Source organism: Triticum urartu, chromosome 2A (assembly GCF_056163025.1).
Source record: "Triticum urartu cultivar PI428250 chromosome 2A, HENAU_Tu73, whole genome shotgun sequence".
Taxonomy (NCBI): domain Eukaryota; kingdom Viridiplantae; phylum Streptophyta; class Magnoliopsida; order Poales; family Poaceae; genus Triticum; species Triticum urartu.
Window position 1 is genome coordinate 746409272 of NC_141874.1, and position 27083 is coordinate 746436354.

Genomic DNA, 27083 nt, shown 5'->3' on the forward strand with positions numbered 1-27083 from the left:
AGCATGTTTTAATGTAATTGTGTACATATATGGCTAATTGTTTCCAAGTTTATTTTAGATTGTGTGTACTCCGTGACCGAGCTGTACATTTCATTCAGATCCTGTATTCATATGCGGGCACTATTTGCTCCAACACTAAATCTGAAAAATTGTACGGTAGGTAGGCGGCGATTGGTCTTGGGAGGCGTGGGCCACATGAAAGTGAGAAAGTCTGCGGGGGCAAATCGATTGGAATCAGGGTTGGCAAGGATCCAACTTCAATTGTGAGCTTCTGATTTTCAGATTCTGATGAATGGGCAAGAGTAGTGCATTTGCGCCAACTCGTGTCTGTATTAGTAGCAGATATAAAATTCGCAAAAAAGTAGTGGACATAATGCATTAGCCTCTTGTGATCAATAATACTCTCTCCTTTTCAAAATAATTGAAGTTCTTGATTTATCTGAAGTCAAACTAGTTTAAATTTGACCAATTATATAGAATAATATGCTAAGATCTACAAAACCAAATACACATAAGATAAAAAAATATTTCATAAAAAATCTCTGGAGAATAATTGTGTGTTTTAGACGTTAATATATTTTTTGTAGACTTGGTCAAAATTAAACAAGTTTGACTTAAGACAAGTATAATTTGGTGTTCTACATGTGTGCGCTTGCATGACTTTTTTTTGTACTAGTGCAATCTCACACATGTATATTTATTTTTATACATGCATACAATATATATATACACATATACATACGCATATAAAAAAATGTATTATCATTATTATTATTATGCAGAAATAAGCATATAATTGTGAGATTTCCGTAAGAAAAAGTGTTCTCTAAAAAGTAATGGATTAGTGACATCGATGCTACCCTTACAAAAGAAAAGAAAATGAAAACTAAAGGAAAATTCAAAAAATGGAATAAAAATAAAACAAAATCAAATAAATGAAGTTTCCTATGGAAGAATGAATTCGCGGCATTGGCATTACTCTTTCAGAAAAAAAATCTAAAACAAAATCAAAATAATAAAGTTTGTTAAGAAAGAATTAAACCCTTTAAAAAGAAAGAAAATGAAAAAGAAAAACCTTTCAAAACTTGCACACAACTTTGCACTGAAATTACACTTTCAGAAATATGCAAAGAGTAAGCATATAATGTTTTTTGGAACTAAAAAATGGGACCAGTTTCTAAAACATGAACAGTTTTTGAATACATTAACTTTGTGAACATTTTTCTGAAATCCAAACATTTCCTTAATTTTGGGATAATATTTTGAAAATGTGAAAATTTTGAATAACGAGGACATTTAAAAAAAGTACAGGATATATATATATTTTTTTGAAAGGAAAAGAAACTAAACAAAATAAAAAAAGAAAAAACCCCCAGCAAATAACCATGAAGAAAACCAATATCAAAACAGGGAAAAAAACCAAGAACAAACAGTCTGGAATGTTTTGAGAACCGGTAGAAACCGGACAAAAAACCTGCCTAAAAACCATATCCCTGTACAACATATATGTGTGATGTAAAATGGGCCGGCACAATGAATCGCTAGCGTCCCGTGCCTTCCCGGCGGCGATGTCAGCTGCTTCATCCTCCTCAAAAAAAAAAAAAAAGCTGCTTCCTCCGCAAGATCCACCGCCTCCGCTGCGCTGCGGCCTCATCCACCTTGGCGGCAGGCATCCCTCCCTCGGCGCCGCCTGCCGCAACCGCCCGGTTCTCTCCTCCCCTGCTTCACGCGCGACCTCTACTCTATCTCTATGGGTCGTGCCGTGACGCCGGACTTGGACGGAGAGGTCAAGGCCCTGACGCGTTGGGCGAGTGATTGGCTCGCCAAGCTACATTACGACTTTGTAAGGTATGGCCCTGTTCCTATGTGACATTAGTTCTGTTTATTTAGTTAATTTTTTCTCTGAAAAGAAATACTTACTACTTCCTCCGTCTCATAATATAAGAGCGTTTTTGACACTAGTTACATTATGGGACGGAGGGAGTAGTTAGTAGTCATTTTCATTGAACTAATTACAAGAAATGTAGCAATTCAGTTCTACACATCGTGTGTGTTTGACCATCAGATATTCGAGCCCAAATTGAGGGGCCATTTTCAGTTCAGTGTCGTCATGGATTCCCTGCCGGAGAGGAAGACACCAACGGGTCACCGTATGCTACTCCGGTCATATAGCTTTCAGGCCTGAATTCTGAAATGTCGCTACTCGGAAAATCATGAAAGGCCACTCATGGATGGTGATGGGGGAGAAAAGAACCAAAGGAGAAGGAAAGGCCACGTACTATCCTACCTATCCCTTGTTTTGACCCATTGACCTGCTGTATGCAGAGCACTGCCTCTCATTTCGCTTGCAGTGCAATACTGATCCAGTTCCATTCTCCCTCTGCCGTCGTTACCTTACATCCAACTACCTTGTCTGCGCGACGAGCAGAGGAGGAGGAGCGGCAAGCTCCCGCGTCCCGTTTCGCCGTTTCATCCGTGTAAGCTTCTTCACCTCCCTTTGCTGCCTTTACTCCTTCAACTCCGTCTATGTTGTCTCAACATAGCCGGTCCCAAGTTCGGGTAAAGGAGGAGGGTTGTGATAGGCTTGGCGAGCCAACGTAAAAACTCAGCCACTCTTATGGAGATGAAACCCAAAAGATTTTCGTTGGGGCGTAACTCTCTCAGCGACGCGCTACATCGGAACCCGGGTGTGGTGAAAAATGGGCAAGGACCGGGCCGTCACCCCCAAGGTGGCGCGCTGTATCTTGATCCGGATACGGTGGCAAGTGAGCGAGGATCGGGTCGTCACATCCTTAGTGGCGCGCTACATCGGCGCCCGGATGTAGTGGAAAATGGGCAAGGGTCTTTGCATTTGACTCGACGAGTGCGAAGGGTAAGGAAGCTAGCCGAGCCTAGGAGGATTTGCTTAGGTAGCTAGAACGTAGGGTCTCTGACAGTGAAGCTTCGGGAGCTAGTTGATGCAGCAGTGAGGAGAGGTGTTGATATCCTTTGCGTCCAAGAAACCAAATGGAGAGGACAGAAGGCGAAGGAGGTGGAGGATACCGGCTTCAAGCTGTGGTACACAGGGACAGCTGCAAACAGAAATGGCGTAGGCATCTTGATCAACAAGAGCCTCAAGTATGGAGTGGTAGACGTCAAGAGACGTGGGGACCGGATTATCCTGGTCAAGCTGGTAGTTGAGGACTTGGTTCTCAATGTTATCAGCGCGTATGCCCCGCAAGTAGGCCACAATGAGAACACCAAGAGGGAGTTCTGGGAAGGCCTGGAAGACATGGTTAGGAGTGTACCGATTGGTGAGAAGCTCTTCATAGGAGGAGACCTCAATGGCCACGTGGGTACATCTAACACAGGTTTTGAAGGGGCGCACGGGGGCTTTGGCTATGGCATCAAGAATCAAGAAGGAGAAGATGTCTTAAGCTTTGCTCTAGCCTACAACATGATTGTAGCTAACACCCTCTTTAGAAAGAGAAAATCACATCTGGTGACTTTTAGTAGTGGCCAACACTCTAGCCAGATTGATTTCATCCTCTCGAGAAGAGAAGATATGCGTGCGTGCCTAGACTGTAAGGTGATACCTGAAGAGAGTGTTGTACCCCAGCATAAGCTGGTGGTTGCTGACTTCCGCTTTCGGATTCGTGTCCAGCGGGATAAGCGTGCCAAAATCGCTAGAACGAAGTGGCGGAAGCTCAAGGGGGAGGTAGCTCTAGCGTTCAAGGAGAGGGTCATTAAGGAGGGCCCTTGGGAGGAAGGAGGAGATGCGAACAATGTGTGGACGAAGATGGCGACTTGCATTCGTAAGGTGGCCTCGGAGGAGCTTGGAGTGTCCAGGGGAAGGAGAAGCGAAGATAAGGATACCTGGTGGTGGAATGATGATGTCCAAAAGGCGATTAAAGAGAAGAAAGATTGCTTCAAACGCCTATACCTGGATAGGAGTGCAGACAACATAGAGAAGTACAAGATGGCGAAGAAGGCCGCAAAGCGAGCTATTGGTGAAGCAAGGGGTCGGGCATATGAGGACCTCTACCAACGGTTAGGCACGAAGGAAGGTGAAAGGGACATCTATAAGATGGCCAAGATCCGAGAAAGGAAGACGAGGGATATTGGCCAAGTCAAATGCATCAAGGACGGAGCAGGCCAACTCTTGGTGAAGGACGAGGAGATTAAGCATAGATGGCGGGAGTACTTCGACAAGCTGTTCAATGGGGAGAATGAGAGTTCTACCATTGAACTGGACGACTCCTTTGATGAGACCAGCATGCGTTTTGTGCAGCGAATCCAGGAGTCTGAGGTCAAGGAGGCTTTAAAAAGAATGAAAGGAGGCAAGACGATGGGCCCTGATTGTATCCCCATTGAGGTGTGGAAAGGTCTCGGGGACATAGGGATAGTATGGCTAACCAAGCTTTTCAACCTCATTTTTCAGGCAAACAAGATGCCAGAAGAATGGAGACGGAGTATATTAGTACCAATCTTCAAGAACAAGGGGGATGTTCAGAGTTGTACTAATTACCGTGGAATTAAGCTGATGAGCCATACAATGAAGCTATGGGAGAGAGTCATTGAGCATCGCTTAAGAAGAATGACAAGCGTGACCAAAAATCAGTTTGGTTTCATGCCTGGGAGGTCGACCATGGAAGCCATTTTCTTGATACGACAACTTATGGAGAGATATAGGGAGCAAAAGAAGGACTTGCATATGGTGTTCATTGACTTGGAGAAGGCCTATGATAAGATACCGCGGAATGTCATGTGGTGGGCCTTGGAGAAACACAAAGTCCCAGCAAAGTACATTACCCTCATCAAGGACATGTACGATAATATTGTGACAAGTGTTCGAACAAGTTATGTCGACACTGATGACTTCCCGATTAAGATAGGACTGCATCAGGGGTCAGCTTTGAGCCCTTATCGTTTTGCATTGGTGATGGATGAGGTCACAAGGGATATACAAGGAGATATCCCATGGTGTATGCTCTTTGCGGATGATGTGGTGCTAGTTGACGATAGTCGGACGGGGGTAAATAGGAAGTTAGAGTTATGGAGACAAACCTTGGAATCGAAAGGGTTTAGGCTTAGTAGAACTAAAACCGAGTACATGATGTGTGGTTTCAGTACTACTGGGTGAGAGGAGGAGGTTAGCCTTGATGGCCAGGTGGTACCTCAGAAGGACACCTTTCGGTATTTGGGGTCAATGCTGCAGGAGAATGAGGGTATTGATGAAGATGTGAACCATCAAATCAAAGCCGGATGGATGAAGTGGCGCCAAGCTTCTGGCATTCTCTGTGACAAGAGAGTGCCACAAAAGCTAAAATGCAAGTTCTACAGGACGGCGGTTCGATCCGCAATGTTGTATGGCGTTGAGTTTTGGCCGACTAAAAGGCGACATGTTCAATAGTTAGGTGTGGCGGAGATGCGTATGTTGAGATGGATGTGTGGCCACACGAGGAAGGATCGAGTTCGGAATGATGATATACGAGATAGAGTTGGGGTAGCACCAATTGAAGAGAAGCTTGTCCAACATCGTCTGAGATGGTTTGGGCATATTCAGCGCAGGCCTCCAGAAGCTTCAGTGCATAGTGGACGGCTAAATCGTGCGGAGAATGTCAAGAGAGGGCGGGGTAGACCGAATTTGACATGGGAGGAGTCCGTTAAGAGAGACCTGAAGGATTGGAGTATCACCAAAGAGCTAGCTATGGACAGGGGTGCGTGGAATCTTGCTATCCATGTGCCAGAGCCATGAGTTGGTTGCGAGATCTTATGGGTTTCACCTCTAGCCTACCCTAATTTGTTTGGGACTAAAAGCTTTGTTGTTGTTGTTGTTGATTTGTCTTCATAAGCATGCCGGTGTAGTCTGCATATTTCTATCCACACAAAAGAAGAAACAGGAAAGCATGTCGGAATATATACTTTGATTAATTGGTTCACACAAAATAAGAAACATGAGTGGTTAAAATAATTGAATTTTATTACTCAGTTCTTTTCATACCCAAAAAGAATGAGTGGTGAAAATAATCTTTATAGTTTGCTGTTGTTTATCATCATCCGTCATTTACTTGTTCACATGTTCGCCCAATGCCATTTCCCTAAATCAGTGCCTTTTATCCATCCATATGGTTTCCTTTTTTCCTCTGGAATTATCTTGTTGATTTTTTTATCAAACTGAAACGAATGGCTCATGTCTGCGATTGGAGTCTACTCTACATGTTTAGTTCTTCCTAATTTCGCACTATTTCCTGTGTTTACACCAGATCCAGGTTTTTGCATGCACAAAACAAAAAAGGGAAACATCAGCAACAATAAAAACCCGCAATCCATGTTTTGGCTTGCGACTGGCGGTATCACCAATCTTGAAGGAGCTCCTCACTAAAGCTTCAACATGCCTTGGCGTTGACTTGACGCATGAGCTCCATCAACTGGAGACCACCATCATGCCGCAATTCGAGTTGATGATTCAAGCTGCTAACAAGCGCAACCAGAGGGCCATGCTGGACAGATGGATCCAGGAGCTCAAAGATGCCTTGTACAAGGCTCAGGACATGTTGGATGACCACGAGTACAACTTTCTCAAGCGCAAAGCAAAGGACAAGAAGGGTTCCTCCACCAGCACTGATTTGAAGCCTCGGCATGCTATGTAGAGCGTGCTGTCCAATCTGCGCCCGGAGAACAGAAAGCTGCTCAGTCAACTGAATGAACCGAAGGACATCCTGGCGAAAGCCAAGGACTTTTGTGAACCGCTCTCCTTAGTAGCTATTAACAGTGTTGAGGGCCCCTCTGTACCAATAGCGAGTGTTCCTCAGGTTACATCAATACCACCTCCAAAAGTGATTGGTCGTGACAAGGACCGTGATCACTTAATACATCTCCTTACCCAGTCGAGTGCCGCTGAGGCTAGTTCTGCCATGTACTCAGGTTTGGCCATTGTTGGAGCTGGAGGCATGGGAAAATCAACCTTGGCACAATATGTTTACAATGACAAGAGGGTAGAAGAATATTTTGATGTCAGGATGTGGGTCTGCATCTCTCGCAAACTTGATGCCCGTCGTCATACACAGGAAATTTTCGAGTCTGCAACAAAGGGGGAATGCCCACGTCTTGACAACCTTGACACTCTCCAGGGAAAACTAAGAGATAAGCTACAAGAGTCAGGGGAGTTCCTGCTGGTTATGGATGATATTTGGTTTGACGATTCCAACAATCAGACAGAGTGGGACCAACTGCTAGCTCCTCTAGTTTCTCGGCAGTCTGGAAGCAAAGTTTTGGTAACCTCACGACGGGATACATTTTCGGCTGCTCTTCGTTGCAGTGAAGTAGTTTTTCGTTTGGAAAACATGGAAGATAGTCAGTTCCTAGCACTGTTCAAATACCATGCCTTCTGAACCAGAAGTCAGGGATCCACAGTTGCGTGAAAAACAAGGAAGAGATTGCAGAGAAAATCATTAAAAGGCTTGGTAAATCTCCTTTGGTTGCAAAAGTTGTGGGTTCCCAGTTGAATGGAAAAACAAATATCAGTGCATGGAAAGATGCTCTAACTATACAGATCGACAACTTAAGTGAGCCCAGGAGAGCTCTGCTATGGAGTTATGAGAAGTTAGATCCACGTCTACAGAGGTGCTTTTATTGCAGCTTATTTTCGAAAGGTCACAAGTATGACATCGAGGAGTTGTTTTTTTTAGATCATCAGGGACCCATAACAGAAGTCTCAGATGGTTTTTCGCGCATGCTGCAATGCATGTTCAGAGAAAGAAAATGAACAGAAAAGGAAAAAAGGAAAATGGCCTACAGCCAAGTACAATGCTTTTTATGATCCCTCAAAGTGGAACATCTATGGTGAGCGAAGAAAGAACTAAGCAACGTAGCCTTCCAGCGTCTCAGCGGGGAGCGGGTCACTCTCAACAGCCAGTATCTTCTTGTCTTCAGCAGCAAGCATCAGGCGAACCTCCTTGATCTGTTCCAGGATTCCCCCCTTCATCTTCTTGAAAGGTTGCGTTGGGAGCCTGGCCAGTCCAGTGGCGAGGCAGGGCTTGAGGTTGCTTGAGTTGATTTCTTCTCTGGAGCCTCATTTGATTTTGAATTGTCTGGGCTCCTGAAGCCGCATTTACGTGGCCCCAAAGTCAGCCTCGGGAGGAAATGTGTTGGCGAGACACCTCCAGTGTCCACCAGACCCATTTTCACCCCATATCCAGTTGCAAGGGGGCTTTGAGGATGCAGGATATCCAGTGCAGTATTCTCTGCATTTTCTCCTGCGAATCCTTTGAGTATAGAACCATCCCACCTCTTGAGTGTCCTCCAGACCAGCCACCAGATCTGTTTAATATCAGACCAAATAGCATTATCAAAAACATGATTATTCCTAACTTTCTAAAGGCACCACAGTACATAGGCGCAAAAGGCATTTAGTACTTCATGTTTTTTATTTGCAGGCCAAAATTTGGCAATAGAGAGATAGCTAGACCCTAAATCAATAGAGAGAAAGGAGGAGACCTCAGTCCAGATGTTTTTTGCTACCACACAGCCAAAAAACAAGTGATCTACTGTTTCCTGGTCAGAGCAGAATAGGCATCTTGGAGTTTTGTCAATCCCCCTTTTAAGCAAATTGTCTTTAGTCATCAGTTTGTTATGGGCCAGTAGCCAGAGAAAGACCCGAACTCTGGGTGGCACTACAATAGACTAAACTGAAGGAATAAAGACAGGTTTAACCCCCCTAAAATTAATGATGGCATACAATGAGCTGGAAGAGTAAACCCCCTTGGATTCATATTGCCAGATCATAGCATCTTCGTCTCCAGTGAGGGTAGTCTCTTTTATAATTTGTTCAAGGCAGTACCATTCTTCCATCATAGCAGGGGTAAAGACCCTTCTAAATGTAAGTTTGATAATGTCCCCATCCCAAACATCAGAAACCGCAACACACTGTTGATGACAGATAGCATAAAGTGGCCAGAACTGGATAGAAAGGGGAGAGGTGCCAAACCATATATCCTCCCAGAATCTGGTTTTTCTCCCATTCCCTACTACCCATCTATAGCCAAATTTTAGAGCTTTAGCAGCCCACATAACTCCTTGCCAGAACTTGGAGGAAGCATGTGGTCTACAAGCAAAGATATTAGGTGAGTTTCTAAGATATTTGTTGTCTATGATCTTTTTCCAGATCTTGCCTTCATCTTGAGCATACCTCTTGACCCAGCTGCCTAACAGACATAGATTGAGGTCTTTAATATTGGGGACCCCAAGTCCTCCATGCTCTTTTTTCATACAGACCAGATGCTAATTGGCTAGATGGAGTTTCCTATTCCCCTCAAAGTCACTCCATAAACAATGAGCAAGCTGATTATTAGTTAAATCTAGAGCCCATCTGGGAAACTTAAAGAAGGATGGTAGGTAAACAGGGATACTAGCCAAACAAGCCTTGATCAGAGTTAGTCTAGCTGAGTAGGAAAGCAGTTTTCCCCTCCAACCAGCCATCCTCTTCAGAATTTTATCAACAAGGGGTTGAATATCTTCCCTTCTAAGTTTGTCATAATGTAATGGAATTCCTAGGTATTTTATTGGAAACATACCTATAATACATCCAAAAATATTAACAAAAGGGGTTAGACTGTCCCCCTCCACGCCTAAAGGAATGAGCTCACTCTTAGCATAGTTTATTCTCATCCCTGAAACTTTTTCAAAGCAGGTCATGATCATTTTTAAGTTGGTTGCTTTAGATTCATCCTCATCCATGAAGAGGATGGTATCATCTGCATACTGCAAATAGACCACTCCTCCAGGGATGAGGTCAGAGCATAGACCCCTAATTAGATCATGAGATGTATCTTTGATGAGCATCCTAGTTAAAACATCTACTACAATGTTAAAAAGAAGGGGGAGGGGGAATATAGGGTCCCCTTGCCTTAGCCCTTTGTTGGTAATGAAGAAGTCACTTTCCACTCCATTCACCTTGACCCCTACAGAGCCCATGTGTGTGATTTGGTGAATCCATTTGATCCAAACAGGACCAAAGTTTCTTCTGTGGAGGATCTCCAACAAGAAATCTAGATTGACCTTATCAAAGGCCTTCTCATAGTCTACTTTAAGCACTAGCCCTGAGTTGTCTGAATGAAAAGTGGAGTGCAACACCTCATGTGCAGTCACTACACTTTCCAGGATATATCTCCCTTTAACAAAAGCTGACTGATTACTAGAGGTGAGAAAGTTCATAACCACAGCAAGCCTATTGGTCAGAACTTTTGTAAAGACTTTAAATATACAATTCAGTAAGCTAATAGGCCTAAATTTCCTCATATTGGTGGCATCCTCTTCTTTAGGTATGAGGGAAATCATGGCAAAATTTAATCTATAAATATCTAGGGTGCCTGCATGGAAATCATCAAATAGAGCCATAACATCCTGTTTGATGGTCTCCCAAAACTCTTGCAAAAAGAGGAAAGAGAGGCCATCTGGACCAGGTGCTCCTTCAGAGTATGAACCAAAGATGGCCTCCTTTACTTCTTTTTCAGTGAATGGGGCTTGAAGTGCCTCATTCCTGTCTTCAGAGATTTTTTCCTCAGAAGAGAAAAAATCCTGATTCAGACTAAATCCTTCTCTATCTTCTTTTTTGAAAAGATCTTTGTAAAAATCAGAGGATATTTTTAACATGAGGGATTTGTCGATTCATGCAACATGATCAAGAGAATGGAAGATATTGGAAGGGATTACTTCTATGAGATGGTCTCTGTTTCATTCCTTCAGCGAGAGGGATATACCCATGTCATGCATGATCTCCTTCATGATTTGGCACAGTCACTCTCGAAACAAGACTGCTTCAGATTGGAAGGTGATAGGGTGACGGAAATACCATGCACCGTTCGGCATCTCTCTGTTCGGGTTGAGAGTATGAAACCCCATAAGCAAAGTATCTGCAGGTTACATCATTTACGCACTGTTATCTGCATTGACCCACTAACGGATGATGTAAGTGATGTTTTTAATCAGATACTGCAGAGACTGAAGAAGTTGCGTGTACTATATTTGTCGTTCTACAACAAAAGCAAGTTGCCAGAATCTATTGGTGAGCTGAAGCGCCTTCGATATCTGAACGTTATGAGAAGTTCGGTTTCTGAGCTGACGAGATCATTGTGTACTCTTTATCACCTGCAATTTCTTCAGTTCAGTGATAAAGTCCATAGTTTGCCTAAGATGCTCTGCAACTTAAGTAATCTACGTCATCTTGGGATGTACGTTGATATGATGGGCTCAATATACAAATCAACTCGGCAGCATCTCCCGCAAATTCCTAACATAGGCAAGCTAACCTCACTCCAAAACCTTGAGGATTTTTATTTGAAGAAGCAGAAGGGCTATGAGTTGCGACAGCTGGGGAACATGAACGAGCTTGGTGGCAGTTTAAGTGTCAAAAATCTCAATATTGTCACTGGGAAGGATGAAGCCTTAGAGGCGAAGCTACATCAGAAAAGTCATCTCGAAAGCTTGCATTTTGCCTGGTGTTGCAGGAATGATGTTAGTGCAGAGGATTGTTTACATTTGGAGGTTTTAGAAGGTCCGAAGCCACCGCCTCAACTTCTGGCCCTTGCAATCCAAGGTTATAGAGCAGCGAAATATCCAAATTGGTTGTTTGAGGATTCGTATTTTCTGAATTTGGAATCCTTTTCGCTTGCTGATTGCAGTATGTTAGAAGGCCTACCATCCAACATCGAGCTCTTTAGGAACTGCTGTTTACTTGTCCTCAAGAATGTCCTAAACCTGAAGATATTGCCTTGTCTTCCAGCAGGGATTAAAAAGTTAGAAATAAAAAAATGTCCACTGCTTATCTTTATTTCCAACTATGAGCTGGAACAACATGATCAAAGTGAGAACATCACGAGGACAGACCACATGCAATTGCTTCTGTATGGGAGGTGTCTCAAGAAGTAACGATTTGGAAGGTACTGTCCTGGGAACATTCATCACTGAAGCAGTTGATCCCATGGATGGGCGATGGTACGCCGTTACATCTTCAAACCATTGGGAGTGCTCTTGGAACATGGCCAGGTGAAATGTTAAGTATAAAAGAGGATATCATCAAGGCATGGGTATGTTGCCACGAGCAGAGGATAAGACTAATATATGGAGGGAGAGCAGGGCTGCCGCTGGTTGCACCATCAGGACTTTGTGAACTTTGTCTTTCTTCATGAAATATTACACATGGAGCATTAGCTGTTTGCCTTGATGGCCTCACTTCACTGAAAAGGCTGTGTTTATCAAAGGTTATGACTTTAACTACACTTCCATCATAAGAGGTCCTCCAACATTCGACAAAGCTTTGTAACCTGAGAATCAAAGAATGCTGGTGTCTCCGATCATTAGGGGGCATACGAGCTGCTACCTCTCTTGAGCACCTTACGTTGGCTTCCTGTCCTTCTTTGGAGTTGGCAAGAGGAGCAGAAATCATGCCCTTATCCCTTCAGTATCTCTATATACACGGGGATGTGTGCTAGCAGCGGACTTCTGTGGTGACTGGCCACAGTTGAGAAGTATCTTCATATGGGGTTGTAGAAGCACTGCAACCCTGTCGTTTGGTAGTTTAACCTCCCTCGAATTATTATCACTTTCATCTCTGCCAGATTTGTGCATTCTTAAAGGATTGCCTTCCCTGCAACTTCATCATCTAGTTTTACAAAATGTTCCCGATCTCACCACCGAGTGCATCTCACAATTTCGAGTCCAGGAATCACTCAACATTAGCAGCTCCGCGATGCCCAACCGTATGCTCTCGACTCAAGGTTTTATAGCCCCCCCCCATCTCAGTATTGAATTCGGCGAGGAACCATCCGTTTCATTTGAAGAATCTGCAAACTTCATATCTGTTGTGCGGCTGCAATTTTATGATTGTGAAATGAGGTCCCTACCAACAAATGTAAAGTGCGTCTCCAGTCTGGCGGATCTCCGAATTCTACAGTGTCAGAACATATCATCTCTACCAGATCTGCCACACTCCCTCCAGCGCGTATGTATAGTCAATTGTGATCTCTTGGCGAAGAGCTGTTGTGCACCTGATGGAGAAAGCCGCGCTGGCCAAAGATTGCGCATATCCGTTGGAAGGATATTCATTGAGGTGTGATTCCCGACTACAGTGAAATGTATAGGTAAAGTTTCGACCAATGTATTCTCAACTATAATACTTGGAAATGTATAATAATCTGTAGTACTAATTTCATTTATTCGTAATGCTTCAAATACTTCATTTGATACAAAGTTCATACGGTCTTTTGTGAACAGCTGGCCCATGATCTCTTACGGGGTGGAGTATCTCAAGTTTTACTCTTTCTCCTGTCATTGGTGCGCCCCCCTTGGTTTCCATGTTTGCTGATAGCTGCATACGTGGCTGGCGCCCATGCCACTGATCGCCCATGAGAGCTCGGTTATTCATTGATGACTGCAACCGATTGCGGAGGCATGAGGAAAATTTTGTGTCTTGTTCTATACTTGAATCAGTCGTCTATGTTTTGTTATCCTTACTTGGAGTCAAAGTTATGTTGTTGGATTTTGCTTTTAAACTAGAAGCATTGCCCTAGGTGCTATCTGCTCTATCTATACCACACTTCTATTTATGTACTAGTTTGCATTGAACAACTTGGACAACGGTGATTTGTGATACTAGCGGATATTTTCTCTTGAGATATACAATTCTTACTTCAGATTATGCTTTTCCATCAGACTGTCCATCTCTGTTTTTAACTGTGAACACGCAAGGCTTTTCAAGCTGGTATGAACTCTTCTTGCTCCTTGGAGTTAAGAATCATGGAAAGGGTATTCTGTATCTGTCACTTGGAACATCTCTTGAATAAACAGAGGAGGTTCGCATGGTTGGTCGACAGAGTGGATGCTTCCTTGATCGTCAACGTCTCAGGCCAGCAGCTCAGGCGACAACTTTAATTATGTCCCGACAGCATCAAGGAGAGCAGTAATGCCATTTTCAGTGTTTTATGCAAGCTTAGCCGTTATTGTAGCATAACATGGGTTACTTGAGTTTCCATCAGATACAGGAGACCATTTGTCAGGATCGGAGGAATTCGACCAAATCCCACAACTAAATAGATTGGGTATAAATTGGTGAATGAAGAATCCAAGTGTCCATCAACCAAATCAACTGATTATCCCCTTTTGAAGCTTTTTCAAATGATGGATTGCTCTACCATAAGCTAGAGACTTGGCAAGTGCACTCTTTCTTTGCCCTCTCATGCATGCACGCCTCTACAGGGCTATTCAGAGAACCAATTCCAGTTACAACCAATTTAACTAAGGCATGACATTGCAAACAACACTAACCGCAAACGGTAAAAGCTCCATTCTAGCTAGCCACCCTTTCTGAATAATGACATCATCTCACCCATTATTCCCTTTTTGAATTCGCAGATGTCACTCGCATATTGCTTTTTGAATGCAAATTTAATGGGACCATCCATGTGGTCTGGTGGCAGGGAGCAAAGGAGTCATCTCCTCGTCCTCTCTTAACATTTTCTATTTTATTTGATGTACAACAACACCGGAGGCCAAACCTTGGTCAGGGATTTTCACAGTGAGATGAATTGAAGTGCTGCCCCCACTTGCAATAGTCTTTTTCAGCAACCACAAATCCAAGCCACTTTTCATTGATGCTGAGCTTAGGGCATCTTCAAGGCAGACCCACAAACCGCCGGCATCCGTTCGGACCGCGGAAGCCATCCAACATGGTCCTGCATCGGTCCCTCCCAGTGCCATTTCCTTTAGTCCGCCCCTTCTTCCCCTTGCTTTGCATCCGCACCTTCCACCTCCGCCACTGCCGTTGTACGTCTCCGGCCGTCACAGAGGCATAGCCGGACGTCCGCAACTAGCAATGACGCGCCCGCTCGGCGGAGCGGTCCACCTTAGAGCCATTTGTACCCAGGTACACTCCGCCCCCTGTCGACGACCTCCATGGTGAACACCACGCCCAGCAGGTGTTCGATCAAATGCCATTGAGCTTATTTCCAAATGCTATGTCGTTTTTTCGAGTACGAAGGATGGTGAGCTACTCGACCATGGAGGATGAGTTGTTGTGCGATGTGTGACTGGCCGTATCCGCGGATTTCGTAGGCAGGAGCAGAGGGGAGCTCTTCTGCGAGCAAGTGCATGGAAAGTTTCATGCATGAAAGCTCACTGCACCCTACGACATGTACATCATTCAACCACGCAACATGAGGTCGTTGTCGTATCGCTGGCACGCTATCCAGATTAGCGTCACCAAGTTTTACAATGTGGTTCGTCAGCTCGAGGTAAGGTGGCCATTGCATGCTGCAGAGGATGAGATCGTAAGTTTTACTTCCTTTTGCTCCACTTGTTGATTGATTCATTCACTCAATGTTGGTCTATAGATTATATTTAATCTGCACGCGCTGCCGTGGTGTACCACAAGACAGAGGGGCGACCATTTACGTGCACACACTGTTGAATGAAGTTCAAGGGGAAGTATGTGTGGAACGACAAGATCTGTTGATGAAAAACTTGTTGGACATCCGGGATCTAGTCGAATCAGAGATATTATTGTACTATACTTAATTTGCATGGTATGTATGGATGATTTATGCTATTTTTTATCCGAACTTTGATGCATATGGGCTGGTTTGCATGAATTTGCCCGGTTAGTTAAAATACGGTTTAAAATGTATGCGGCTACGGTTGGATGGCGTCCTCCCGCATCCATGTCCGCGGACTAGTCCCCCCTATCCGCGGACGGGTGCGGGAGGAAATTTGTGGGTTGCCGGTTGAGATGCCCATATTGTATATAAAACCCTTTTATTTTGAGATAAATGGTGCTTATATTAATATGAGAATACAGTCATTACAATGTCGATGTCGTCTGCCGCCTGCACACGATTCGAGCTAGCGCCGAGCTAGTCACCGGCATAGAGAGAGGTCTTCTCCAATGCGTCGTCCGCCTACCGCTGCCGGTCTACATTCTATCTTCCGGCACTAGCACCGCCTTCATTGCCGCCGCCTTCCTTGTCGATCGAGTGAGAGGGAGAGTCCGGACTAGGGCGAGTGAATTTGGGGAAACTGTACCCCTTCGGGGCGTGACTAGGTTAAAGGAGCGGTGTTAACATCCGTCATGCCTTGCCGTTCGCCTTTGCAACATGGACCTTTCAGGTGGGGCCGGGCTGTCAGGTTCACTGCCAAAACACAGTCAACCGAGCATTTAGTGGTTTCGACAACGTGATTACTAAAATCGATGCCATGGGCAAACTGTTATGAAAATGGTGATTATCTTATGCATTGTGCGCAATTATCATGGTTTTTGGCATTTTATTCCCTGTTTAGCAGGTCCTGTAGTACTTTGCAGCCAGGTGCGGTCGGAGAAGCAAAACAGCCGCTAGTTTGCCTGCGAGATTTCAAGATACCATATATACTCCCTTGGTTCCTGAATATTTGTCTTTCTAAAGATTTCAACAAATGACTACATACGAAGCAAAATGAGTGAATCTACACTATAAAATATGTCTACATACATCTGTATGTTGTAACCATTTGAAATGTCTAGAAAGACAAATATTTGAGAACCAAGGGAGTAGATAGAAGCATTGCTGGTTACTATATAGGAGTCGAACCCAAACTCCAAACTTAAGGAAGAGCCATGAGCATTATTACCAGAAAAGGAACAGTGGCAGTTTGTTAGAATTAGAGATAGAATTCTGTTGTAATCTCAACAAACTCCTTCTCCTTCCCTTGTACGCATCTATCCTAGCGATTCTGTAACCACCGTATCCTAGCGATCGGTGAAGACTTGTAAGCCACGACAGAGGCTATTCCTGCCCACAATCAATATAAACCAACGCGGCTCCCTCACAAGGGAGTAGGAACGCTTTCATCTAACATGGTATATAGAGCCGTCCTCTTCCTATCGATCTAGCCAGCAACCTCCTTCCTCGATCATCCTCGCCACCACCCTCGCCATGTCGTCCTCATCCACCGTATCCCTCAACCTTGGTGCTCTCCCATCTGAGAAGCTCACCAAGACCAACTTCATCCTATGGAAGGCACAGGTCATGTCGGGCCTGCGAGGAGCACAGGTCACCAGCCTCCTGGACGGATCAGACGCAGCGCCACCGAAGACAGTGCAGACGCAGCAGGCGGACAAAACTACCGCCGCAGAACCCAATCCTCTGTATGCGCAGTGGATTTCAAAGGACCAGCAAGTCCTAAGCCACCTCCTGAACTCTCTATCAATGGAGATCCTCGCCCAAGTTGCGAGCAAGGAGACGACGTTCGAGCTCTGGACTGCCATCACCACCCTGTTCGCCTCGCAGTCCCAGTCACGCATCACCAACCTATGCATCGCCATCACCAAAACAAAGAAAGGATCCATGTCGAGCAGCGCCTACATCTCCAGGATGAAGAGCCTGGGGGATGAGCTCGCAGCGGCAGGTCGTCCCATCTCGGACCCAGAGATGGTGGACTACGTGCTTGCCGACCTCGACAAGGATTATGACCCTGTTGTGGCAGCCATCGGTGCAGTCAAAAACCAAATCTCAGTGGATGATCTGTTCGCTCAGATTGCTGCGTTTGATCAACGCGTAGAGATGCTCGGCGACGGACCTGACACAGGCTTCAAGACCTCGGCGAACCTAGCTTACAGGGGGCGCGGGCGTGGCTACAGCAGAGGTCGCGGGCGCAGCAATAGCAGGGGTCGCGGCCGAGGTAGGCGCCCCTCCCCAACTCCATCTGGTGGAAACGGCGGCGGCAGAGGTGGGCGCGGTCGCCCACAACAACATCATCAACAACAGGTTCGAGATTATCCAGAGTGTCAAATTTGTTACAAACATCATCCAGGAGGTGCTCGTGATTGTTGGCATCACTATGATGATGAAGATGAACATGAGGAGAAGGGGGCCAACATGGTCACCAACTCCCACGGCATCGACATAAACTGGTATGCGGATACCGGCGCCACAAACCACATCACAGGGGAGCTCGACAAGCTGACGATCAGAGACAAGTATCGTGGACATGACCAAGTGCATACTGCAAGTGGTTCTGGTATGAAAATCACTCATGTTGGTAGTTCAATTGTCAAAACCCCCATGAAAAATTTGCATCTAAAACGAGTCCTATATGTCCCTACAACATCGAAAAATCTTCTTTCAGTTCATAGATTTACTCTTGATAATCGTGTTCTTATTGGATTTTATCCTTATTTCTTTTTGGTAAAGGACTTGGACACGAGGAGAGTGCTTCTTAGGGGCAAGTGCGCGGGAGGTCTCTATCCACTTATATCTTCATCATCATCATCAAATAAACAAGCCTTTGTCGCTGCCAAGCCTTCTTCAGCAAAGTGGCACAGTAGATTAGGTCATCCTTCATCAGCTATTGTTAAATTCATTCTTAGCAAGAATAAACTTCCCCACTCTCATGAGTCTAGTATTGAGTCTGTTTGTGATCCATGCCAACAAGCTAAAAGTCATCAGTTGCCATATCCTATTTCATTCAGTATTTCTACTGCACCCTTGCAACTTGTGTTTTCTGATGTTTGGGGGCCAGCCCCTACTTCTGTTCGTAGACACTCGTACTATGTTAGCTTCATTGATGACTACAACAAATTTACATGGATCTATCTTCTTAAGAAACAATCCGAAGTTTTTCAAGTTTTCAAGAATTTTCAGAACCTTGTTGAGCGAAAACTGAACACTAAAATTATTGCCATGCAAACCGACTGGGGAGGTGAATACAAGAAACTCAATCTCTTTTTTTCAAGAGCTTGGGGTCTCACACCATGTGTCGTGCCCCCATGCACACCAAAAGAATGGCTCGGCAGAAAGAAAGCATCGCCATGTTGTTGAAGTAGGGTTAGCTCTACTAGCAAACACATCTATGCCACTAAAGTTCTGGGATGAAGCATTTTTGACCGCTACATATCTTATCAATTTGCTCCCTAGTAAAGTCATCAAATTTGAGACTCCCATCACACGTCTTTTTGGTACTACTCCTGACTACAAATCACTTCGTGTATTTGGTTGTGCTTGTTGGCCCAATCTTCGCCCATATAATACACGCAAGCTTGCTTTCCGATCCAAGAAGTGTGTATTTCTTGGATATAGTCCAATTCACAAGGGAGTTAAATGTCTTGATGTTTCTACTGGTAGGGTCTATATCTCTCGAGACGTCATTTTTGATGAATCTGTCTATCCCTTTGAATCACTCCATCCTAATGCCGGAGCACTTCTCAAGAAAGAGATACTCCTTCTTCCACCACATCTCCAAAACATTGATCATGGAGGCGATAATTTTATTGACCCAACTGATGATTATACTAGTGGAACTGTGCCTCTTCGTATGCAGGATCATGCAGCAGAAATCGGTGCAGAAAATGATCAAAATTTTGAAGAAAATGATCTGGTATTGCATGTGCCAGAAGAAGACGGAGCATGCGCGGAGCATGAAGCAGATCTAGCGTCACCTGGAACTCCTGTGCGTCAGGCCGCCTCGGATCGGGCGCGTAGATTCGCGCCGGATCGCGTGCCATGCAGAAGCCCACGCGCGGGTCTGCACCAGTTGGGCGGCGCCGCGTCACCCCATTCACACGAGACGCCGCTGAAGGAAATATGCCCTAGAGGCAATAATAAATTTATTATTTATTTCCTTATATCATGATAAATGTTTATTATTCATGCTAGAATTGTATTAACCGGAAACATAATACATGTGTGAATACATAGACAAACGGTATGTCACTAGTATGCCTCTACTTGACTAGCTCGTTGATCAAAGATGGTTATGTTTCCTAACCATAGACATGAGTTGTCATTTGATTAGCGGGATCACATCATTAGGAGAATGATGTGATTGACTTGACCCATTCCGTTAGCATAGCACTTGATCGTTTAGTTTGTTGCTATTGCTTTCTTCATGACATACACATGTTCCTATGACTATGAGATTATGCAACTCCCGTTTACCGGAGGAACACTTTGTGTGCTACCAAACGTCACAACATAACTGGGTGATTATAAAGGTGCTCTACAGGTGTCTCCAAAGGTACTTGTTGAGTTGGCGTATTTCAAGATTAGGATTTGTCACTCCGATTGTCGGAGAGGTATCTCTGGGCCCTCTCGGTAATGCACATCACCTAAAGCCTTGCAAGCATTGCAACTAATGAGTTAGTTGCGAGATGATGTATTACGGAACGAGTAAAGAGACTTACCGGTAACGAGATTGAACTAGGTATTGAGATACCGACGATCGAATCTCGGGCAAGTAACATACCGATGACAAAGGGAACAACGTATGTTGTTATGCGGTTTGACCGATAAAGATCTTTGTAGAATATGTGGGAGCCAATATGAGCATCCAGGTTCCGCTATTGGTTATTGACCGGAGACGTGTCTCGGTCATGTCTACAATGTTCTCGAACCCGTAGGGTCCGCACGCTTAAGGTTTTGATGACAGTTATATTATGAGTTTATGAGTTTTGATGTACCGAAGGAGTTCGGAGTCCCAGATGAGATCGGGGACATGACGAGGAGTCTCGAAATGGTCGAGACGTAAAGATCGATATAGTGGACGACTATATTCGGACATCGGAAAGGTTCCGAGTGATTCGGGTATTTTTCGGAGTACCGGAGAGTTACAGGAATTCGCCGGGGAGTATATGGGCCTTATTGGGCCATACAGGAATAGAGGAGAGAGGCCAAAAGGAAGGAGGCGCACTCCCCCCCCCCTCTGGTCCGAATTGGACAAGGGGTGCAGCCCCTTTTCCTTGTTCCTCTCCCCCTCTTTCCTTCTCTCCTACTCCTACTACTTGGAAGGGCTCCTAGTTCTACTAGGAAAGGGGGAATCCTACTCCCGGTGGGAGTAGGACTCCCCTAGGGCGCGCCATAGAGAGGACCGGCCCTCCCCCTCCTCCACTCCTTTATATATGGGGGCAGGGGGCACCCCATAGACACAACAATTGATCTCTTGATCTCTTAGCCGTGTGCGGTGCCCCCCTCCACCATAATCCACCTCGTTCATATCGTAGCGGTGCTTAGGCGAAGCCCTGCGTCAGTAGAACATCATCATCGTCACCACACCGTCGTGCTGATGAAACTCTCCCTCAACACTCGGCTGGATCGGAGTTCGAGGGACGTCATCGAGTTGAACGTGTCCAGAACTCGGAGGTGCCGTGCGTTCGGTACTTGGATCGGTCGGATCGTGAAGACGTACGACTACATCAACCGCGTTGTGCTAACGCTTCCGCTTTCGGTCTATGAGGGTACGTGGACAACACTCTCACCTCTCGTTGCTATGCATCACCATGATCTTGCGTATGCATAGGAAATTTTTGAAATTACTACGTTCCCCAACAGTGGCATCCGAGCCAGGTTTTATGCGTTGGTGTAATATGCACGAGTAGAACACAAGTGAGTTGTGGGCGATATAAGTCATACTGCTTACCAACATGTCACACTTTGGTTCGGCGGTATTGTTGGATGAAGCGGCCCGGACCGACATTACGCGTACGCTTACGCGAGACTGGTTTTACCGCCGTGCTATGCACACAGGTGACTAGCGGGTGTTAGTTTCTCCAACTTTAGTTGAACCGAGTGTGGCTACGCCCGGTCCTTGCGAAGGTTAAAACAACACCAACTTGACAAACTATCGTTGTGGTTTTGATGCGTAGGTAAGAACGGTTCTTCCTCAGCCCGTAGCAGCCAAGTAAAACTTGCAACAATAAAGTAGAGGACATCTAACTTGTTTTTGCAGGGCATGTTGTGATGTGATATGGTCAAGATGTGATGAGATATAAGTTGTTGTATGAGATGATCATGTTTTGTTGAAGTTATCGGCAACAGGCAATAGCCTTATGGTTATCTCTCTATTGCATAAGATGCAAGCGCCAAATAATTGCTTTACTTTATCGCTATGCGATAGCAATAGTTGCAAGAGCAATTGTTGATGAGACAACCATGTGACGACACATTGATATAGATCAAGATGATGGAGATCATGGTGTCATGCTGGTGATGATGGAGATCATGACGATACTTTGGAGATGGAGATCAAAGGCACAAGATGATGATGGCCATATCATGTCACATATTTTGATTGCATATGATGTTTATCTTTTATACATCTTATTTTGCTTAGTTCAACGATAGCTTTGTAAGATGATCTCTCACTAATTATCAAGGTACAAGTGTTCTCCCTGAGTATGCACCGTTGCAAAAGTACTTCGTGCTGAGACACCACGTGATGATCGGGTGTGATAGGCTTTACGTTCAAATACAACGGGTGCAAAACAGTTGCACACGCGGAATACTCAGGTTAAACTTGACGAGCCTAGCATATAACAGATATGGCCTCGGAATACGGAGACCGAAAGGTCGAGCGTGAATCATATAGTAGATATGATCAACATAGTGATGTTCACCATTGAAACTACTCCATCTCACGTGATGATCAGACATGGTTTAGTTGATATGGATCATGTGATCACTTAGAAGATTAGAGGGATGTGTGTCTAAGTGGGAGTTCTTAAGTAATATGATTAATTGAACTTTAATTTATCATGAACTTAGTCCTGGTAGTATTAGCATATCTATGTTGTAGATCAATAGCTCGCGATGTTACTCCCAGTTTATTGTGTTCCTAGAGAAAAATTATGTTGAAAAATGTTAGTAGCAATGATGCGGATTGGATCCGTGATCTGAGGTTTATCCTCATTGCTGCACAGAAGAATTATGTCTTTGATGCATCGCTAGGTGACAAACCTATTGTAGGAGCAGATGCAGATGTTATGAACATTTGGCTAGCTCAATATGATGACTACTTGATAGTTTAGTGCACCATGCTTAAACGGCTTAGAATCAGGACTTCAAAGACGTTTTAAACGTCATGGACCATATGAGATGTTCCAGGAGTTGAAGTTAATATTTCAAGCAAATACCCGAGTTGAGAGATATGAAGTCTCCAACAAGTTCTATAGCTAAAAGATGGAGGAGAATAGCTCAAGCAGTGAGCATGTGCTCAGATTGTCTGGGTACTACAATCGCTTGAATCAAGTGGGAGTTAATCTTCCAGATAAAATAGTGATTGACAGAATTCTCTAGTCACCATCACCAAGTTAGTAGAACTTCGTGATGAACTATGATATGCAAGGGATAACGGAAACGATTCCCAAGCTCTTCGTAATGCTGAAATCGACGAAGGTAGAAATCAAGAAAAATATCAAGTGTTGATGGTAGACAAGACCACTAGTTTCAACAAAAGGGCAAAGGGAAGAAGGGGAACTTCAAGAAGAACGGCAAGCAAGTTGCTGCTCAAGTGAAGAAGCCCAAGTCTGGTCCTAAGCCCGAGACTAAGTGCTTCTACTGCAAAGGGACTGGTCACTGGAAGCGGAACTGCCCCAAGTATTTGGCGGATAAGAAGGATGGCAAAGTGAACAAAGGTATATTTGATATACAGATTATTGACGTGTATTTTACTAGTGTTCGTAGCAACCCCTCGGTATTTGATACTGGTTCAGTTGCTAAGAGTAGTAACTCGAAACGGGAGTTGCAGAATGAACATAGACTAGTTAAGGGTGAAGTGACGATGTGTGTTGGAAGTGGTTCCAAGATTGATTTGATCACCATCGCACACTCCCTATACTTTCGGGATTAGTGTTGAACCTAAATAAGTGTTATTTGGTGTTTGTGTTGAGCATGAATATGATTTGATCATGTTTATTGCAATACGGTTATTCATTTAAGTAAGAGAATAAATTGTTGTTCTGTTTACATGAATAAAACCTTATATGGTTACACACCCAATGAAATGGTTCGTTGGATCTCGATCGTAGTGATACACATATTCATAATATTGAAACCAAAAGATGCAAAGTTAATAATGATAGTGCAACTTATTTGTGGCACTGCTGTTTAGGTCATATTGGTGTAAAGCGCATGAAGAAACTCCATGCTGATGGACTTTTGGAATCACTTGATTATGAATCACTTGATGCTTGCGAACCATGCCTCATGGGCAAGATGACTAAGACTTCGTTCTTCGGAACAATGGAGCGAGCAACTGACTTATTGGAAATAATACATACTGATGTATGAGGTCCGATGAGTGTTAAGGCTCATGGCAAGTATCATTATTTTCTGACCTTCAGAGATGATTTGAGCAGATATGGGTATATCTACTTAATGAAACACAAGTCTGAAACATTTGAAAAGTTCAAAGAATTTCAGAGTGAAGTGGAGAATCATCGTAACAAGAAAATAAAAATTTCTACGATATGATAGCAGAGGTAAAATATTTGAGTTAAGAGTTTAGCCTTCAGTTGAAACAATGTGAAATGGTTTCACTACTCACGCCACCTGGAACACCACAGTGTAATTGTGTGTCCGACCGTCATAACCGTACTTTATTAGATATGGTGCGATCTATGATGTCTCTTACCGATCTACCACTATCGTTTTGGGGTTATGCATTAGAGATAACTGCATTCACGTAAAATAGGGCACCATCTAAATCCGTTGAGACGACACCGTATGAACTATGGTTTGGCAAGAAACCTAAGCTGTCGTTTCTTAAAGTTTGAGATTGCAATGCTTATGTGAAAAATTTTCAACCTGATAAGCTCAAACCCAAATCGGAGAAGTGTGTCTTCATAAGATACCCAAAAGAAAATGTTGGGTACACCTTCTATCACAGATCCGAAGGCAAGATATTCGTTGCTGAGAATGGATCCTTTCTAGAGAAGGAGTTTCTCTCGAAAGAAGTGAGTGGGAGGAAAGTAGAACTTGATGAGGTAATTGTACCTGCTCCCTTATTGGAAAGTAGTTCATCACAGAAATATGTTCCTGTGACTACTACACCAATTAGTGAGGAAGCTAATGATGATGATCATGTAACTTCAGATCAAGTTGCTACCGAACCTCGTAGGTAAACCAGAGTGAGATCCGCACCAGAGTGGTACGGTAATCCTGTTCTGGAGGTCATGTTACTTGACCATGACGAGCCTATGAACTATGAGGAAGCGATGGTGATCCATGTATGAGAATAAAGTATGGACTTTAATTGACTTGCCCATTGATCGGCGAGCCATTGAGATTAAATGGATCTTCAAGAGGAAGACGAACGCTGATAGTAGTGTTACTATCTATAAAGCTAGAATTGTCACAAAAAGGTTTTCGACAAGTTCAAGGTGTTGACTACGAGAGTTTCTCACCCGTATCTATGCTTAAGTCTGTCCGAATCATGTTAGCAATTGCCGCATTTTATGAAATCTGGCAAATGGATAAACAAAATTGCATTCCTTAATGGATTTATTAAAGAAGAGTTGTATATGATGCAACCAGAAGGTTTTGTCAATCCTAAAGGTACTAACAAAATATGCAAGCTCCAGCGATCCATCTATGGACTGGTGCAGGCATCTCGGAGTTGGAATATACGCTTTGATAAGTTGATCAAAGCATATAGTTTTATACAGACTTGCGGTGAAGCCTGTATTTACAAGAAAGTGAGTGGGAGCACTACAACATTTCTGATAAGTATATGTGAATGACATATTGTTGATCGGAGATAATGTAGAATTATTCTGCAAATCATAAAGGAATGTTTAAAAGGAGTTTTTCAAAGAAAGACCTCGGTGAAGCTGCTTACATATTGAGCATCAAGATCTATAGAGATAGATCAAGATGCTTGATAAGTTTTTCAATGAGTACATACCTTGACAAGATTTTGAAGTAGTTCAAAATGGAACAGTCAAAGAAGGAGTTCTTGCCTGTGTTACAAGGTGTGAAGTTGAGTAAGACTCAAAACCCGACCACGGCAGAAGATAGAGAGAGAATGAAAGTCATTCCCTATGCCTTAGCCATAGGTTCTATAAAGTATGCCATGCTGTGTACCAGACCTATTATATACCCTGCCCTGAGTTTGGCAAGGGAGTACAATAGTGATCTAGGAGTAGATCACTGGACATTGGTCAAAATTATCCTTAGTGTAATAAGGATATGTTTCTCGATTATGGAGGTGACAAAAGGTTCGTCGTAAAGTGTTACGTCGTCGATGCAAATTTTGACACTGATCCAGATGACTCAAAATCTCAATCTGGATACATATTAAAAGTGAGAGCAATTAGCTAGAGTAGCTCCGTGCAAAGCATTGTTGACATAGAAATTTGCAAAATACTTACGGATCTGAATTTGGCAGACCCATTGACTAAAATTCTCACACAAGAAAAATATGATCACACCTTAGTACTCTTTGTGTGTTAATCACATAGCGATGTGAACTAGATTATTGACTCTAGTAAACCCTTTGGGTGTTGGTCACATGTCGATGTGAACTATGGGTGTTAATCACATGGTGATGTGAACTATTGGTATTAAATCACATGGCGATGTGAACTAGATTATTGACTCTAGTGCAAGTGGGAGACTGAAGGAAATATGCCCTAGAGGCAATAATAAAGTTATTATTTATTACCTTATATCATGATAAATGTTTATTATTCATGCTAGAATTGTATTAACCGGAAACATAATACATGTGTGAATACATAGACAAACAGTATGTCACAAGTATGCCTCTACTTGACTAGCTCGTTGATCAAAGATGGTTATGTTTCCTAACCATAGACATGAGTTGTCATTTGATTAACGGGATCACATCATTAGGAGAATGATGTGATTGACTTGACCCATTCCGTTAGCATAGCGCTTGATCGTTTAGTTTTTTGCTATTGCTTTCTTCATGACTTACACATGTTCCTATGACTATGAGATTATGCAACTCCCGTTTACCGGAGGAACACTTTGTGTGCTACCAAACGTCACAACATAACTGGGTGATTATAAAGGTGATCTACAGGTGTCTCCAAAGGTACTTGTTGGGTTGGCGTATTTCGAGATTAGGATTTGTCATCACTCCGATTGTCGGAGAGGTATCTCTGGGCCCTCTCGGTAATGCACATCACCTAAAGCCTTGCAAGCATTGCAACTAATGAGTTAGTTGCGAGATGATGTATTACAGAACGAGTAAAGAGACTTTCCGGTAACGAGATTGAACTAGGTATTGAGATACCAACGATCGAATCTCGGGCAAGTAACATACCAATGACAAAGGGAACA

General features: G+C 43.8%; 1 protein-coding gene and 1 pseudogene across 2 annotated transcripts; both read left to right on the top strand.

Annotated features, from left to right (window-relative positions):
- Positions 1-1750: 1750 nt before the first annotated feature.
- Positions 1751-12388, top strand: LOC125538541 (putative disease resistance RPP13-like protein 1; annotated as a pseudogene). The gene is made up of 3 exons (XR_015615457.1): positions 1751-1843; positions 2352-2477; positions 6246-12388. The product of XR_015615457.1 is annotated as a putative disease resistance RPP13-like protein 1 (transcript).
- Positions 11359-13620, top strand: LOC147987627 (putative disease resistance RPP13-like protein 1). Its single transcript, XM_087542454.1, has 3 exons — positions 11359-11659; positions 12369-13118; positions 13252-13620. The coding sequence occupies exons 1-2, from the start codon at positions 11359-11361 to the stop codon at positions 13091-13093; spliced, it is 1026 nt and encodes a 341-aa protein (XP_087398580.1). The 3' UTR covers positions 13094-13118; positions 13252-13620.
- Positions 13621-27083: the final 13463 nt, after the last annotated feature.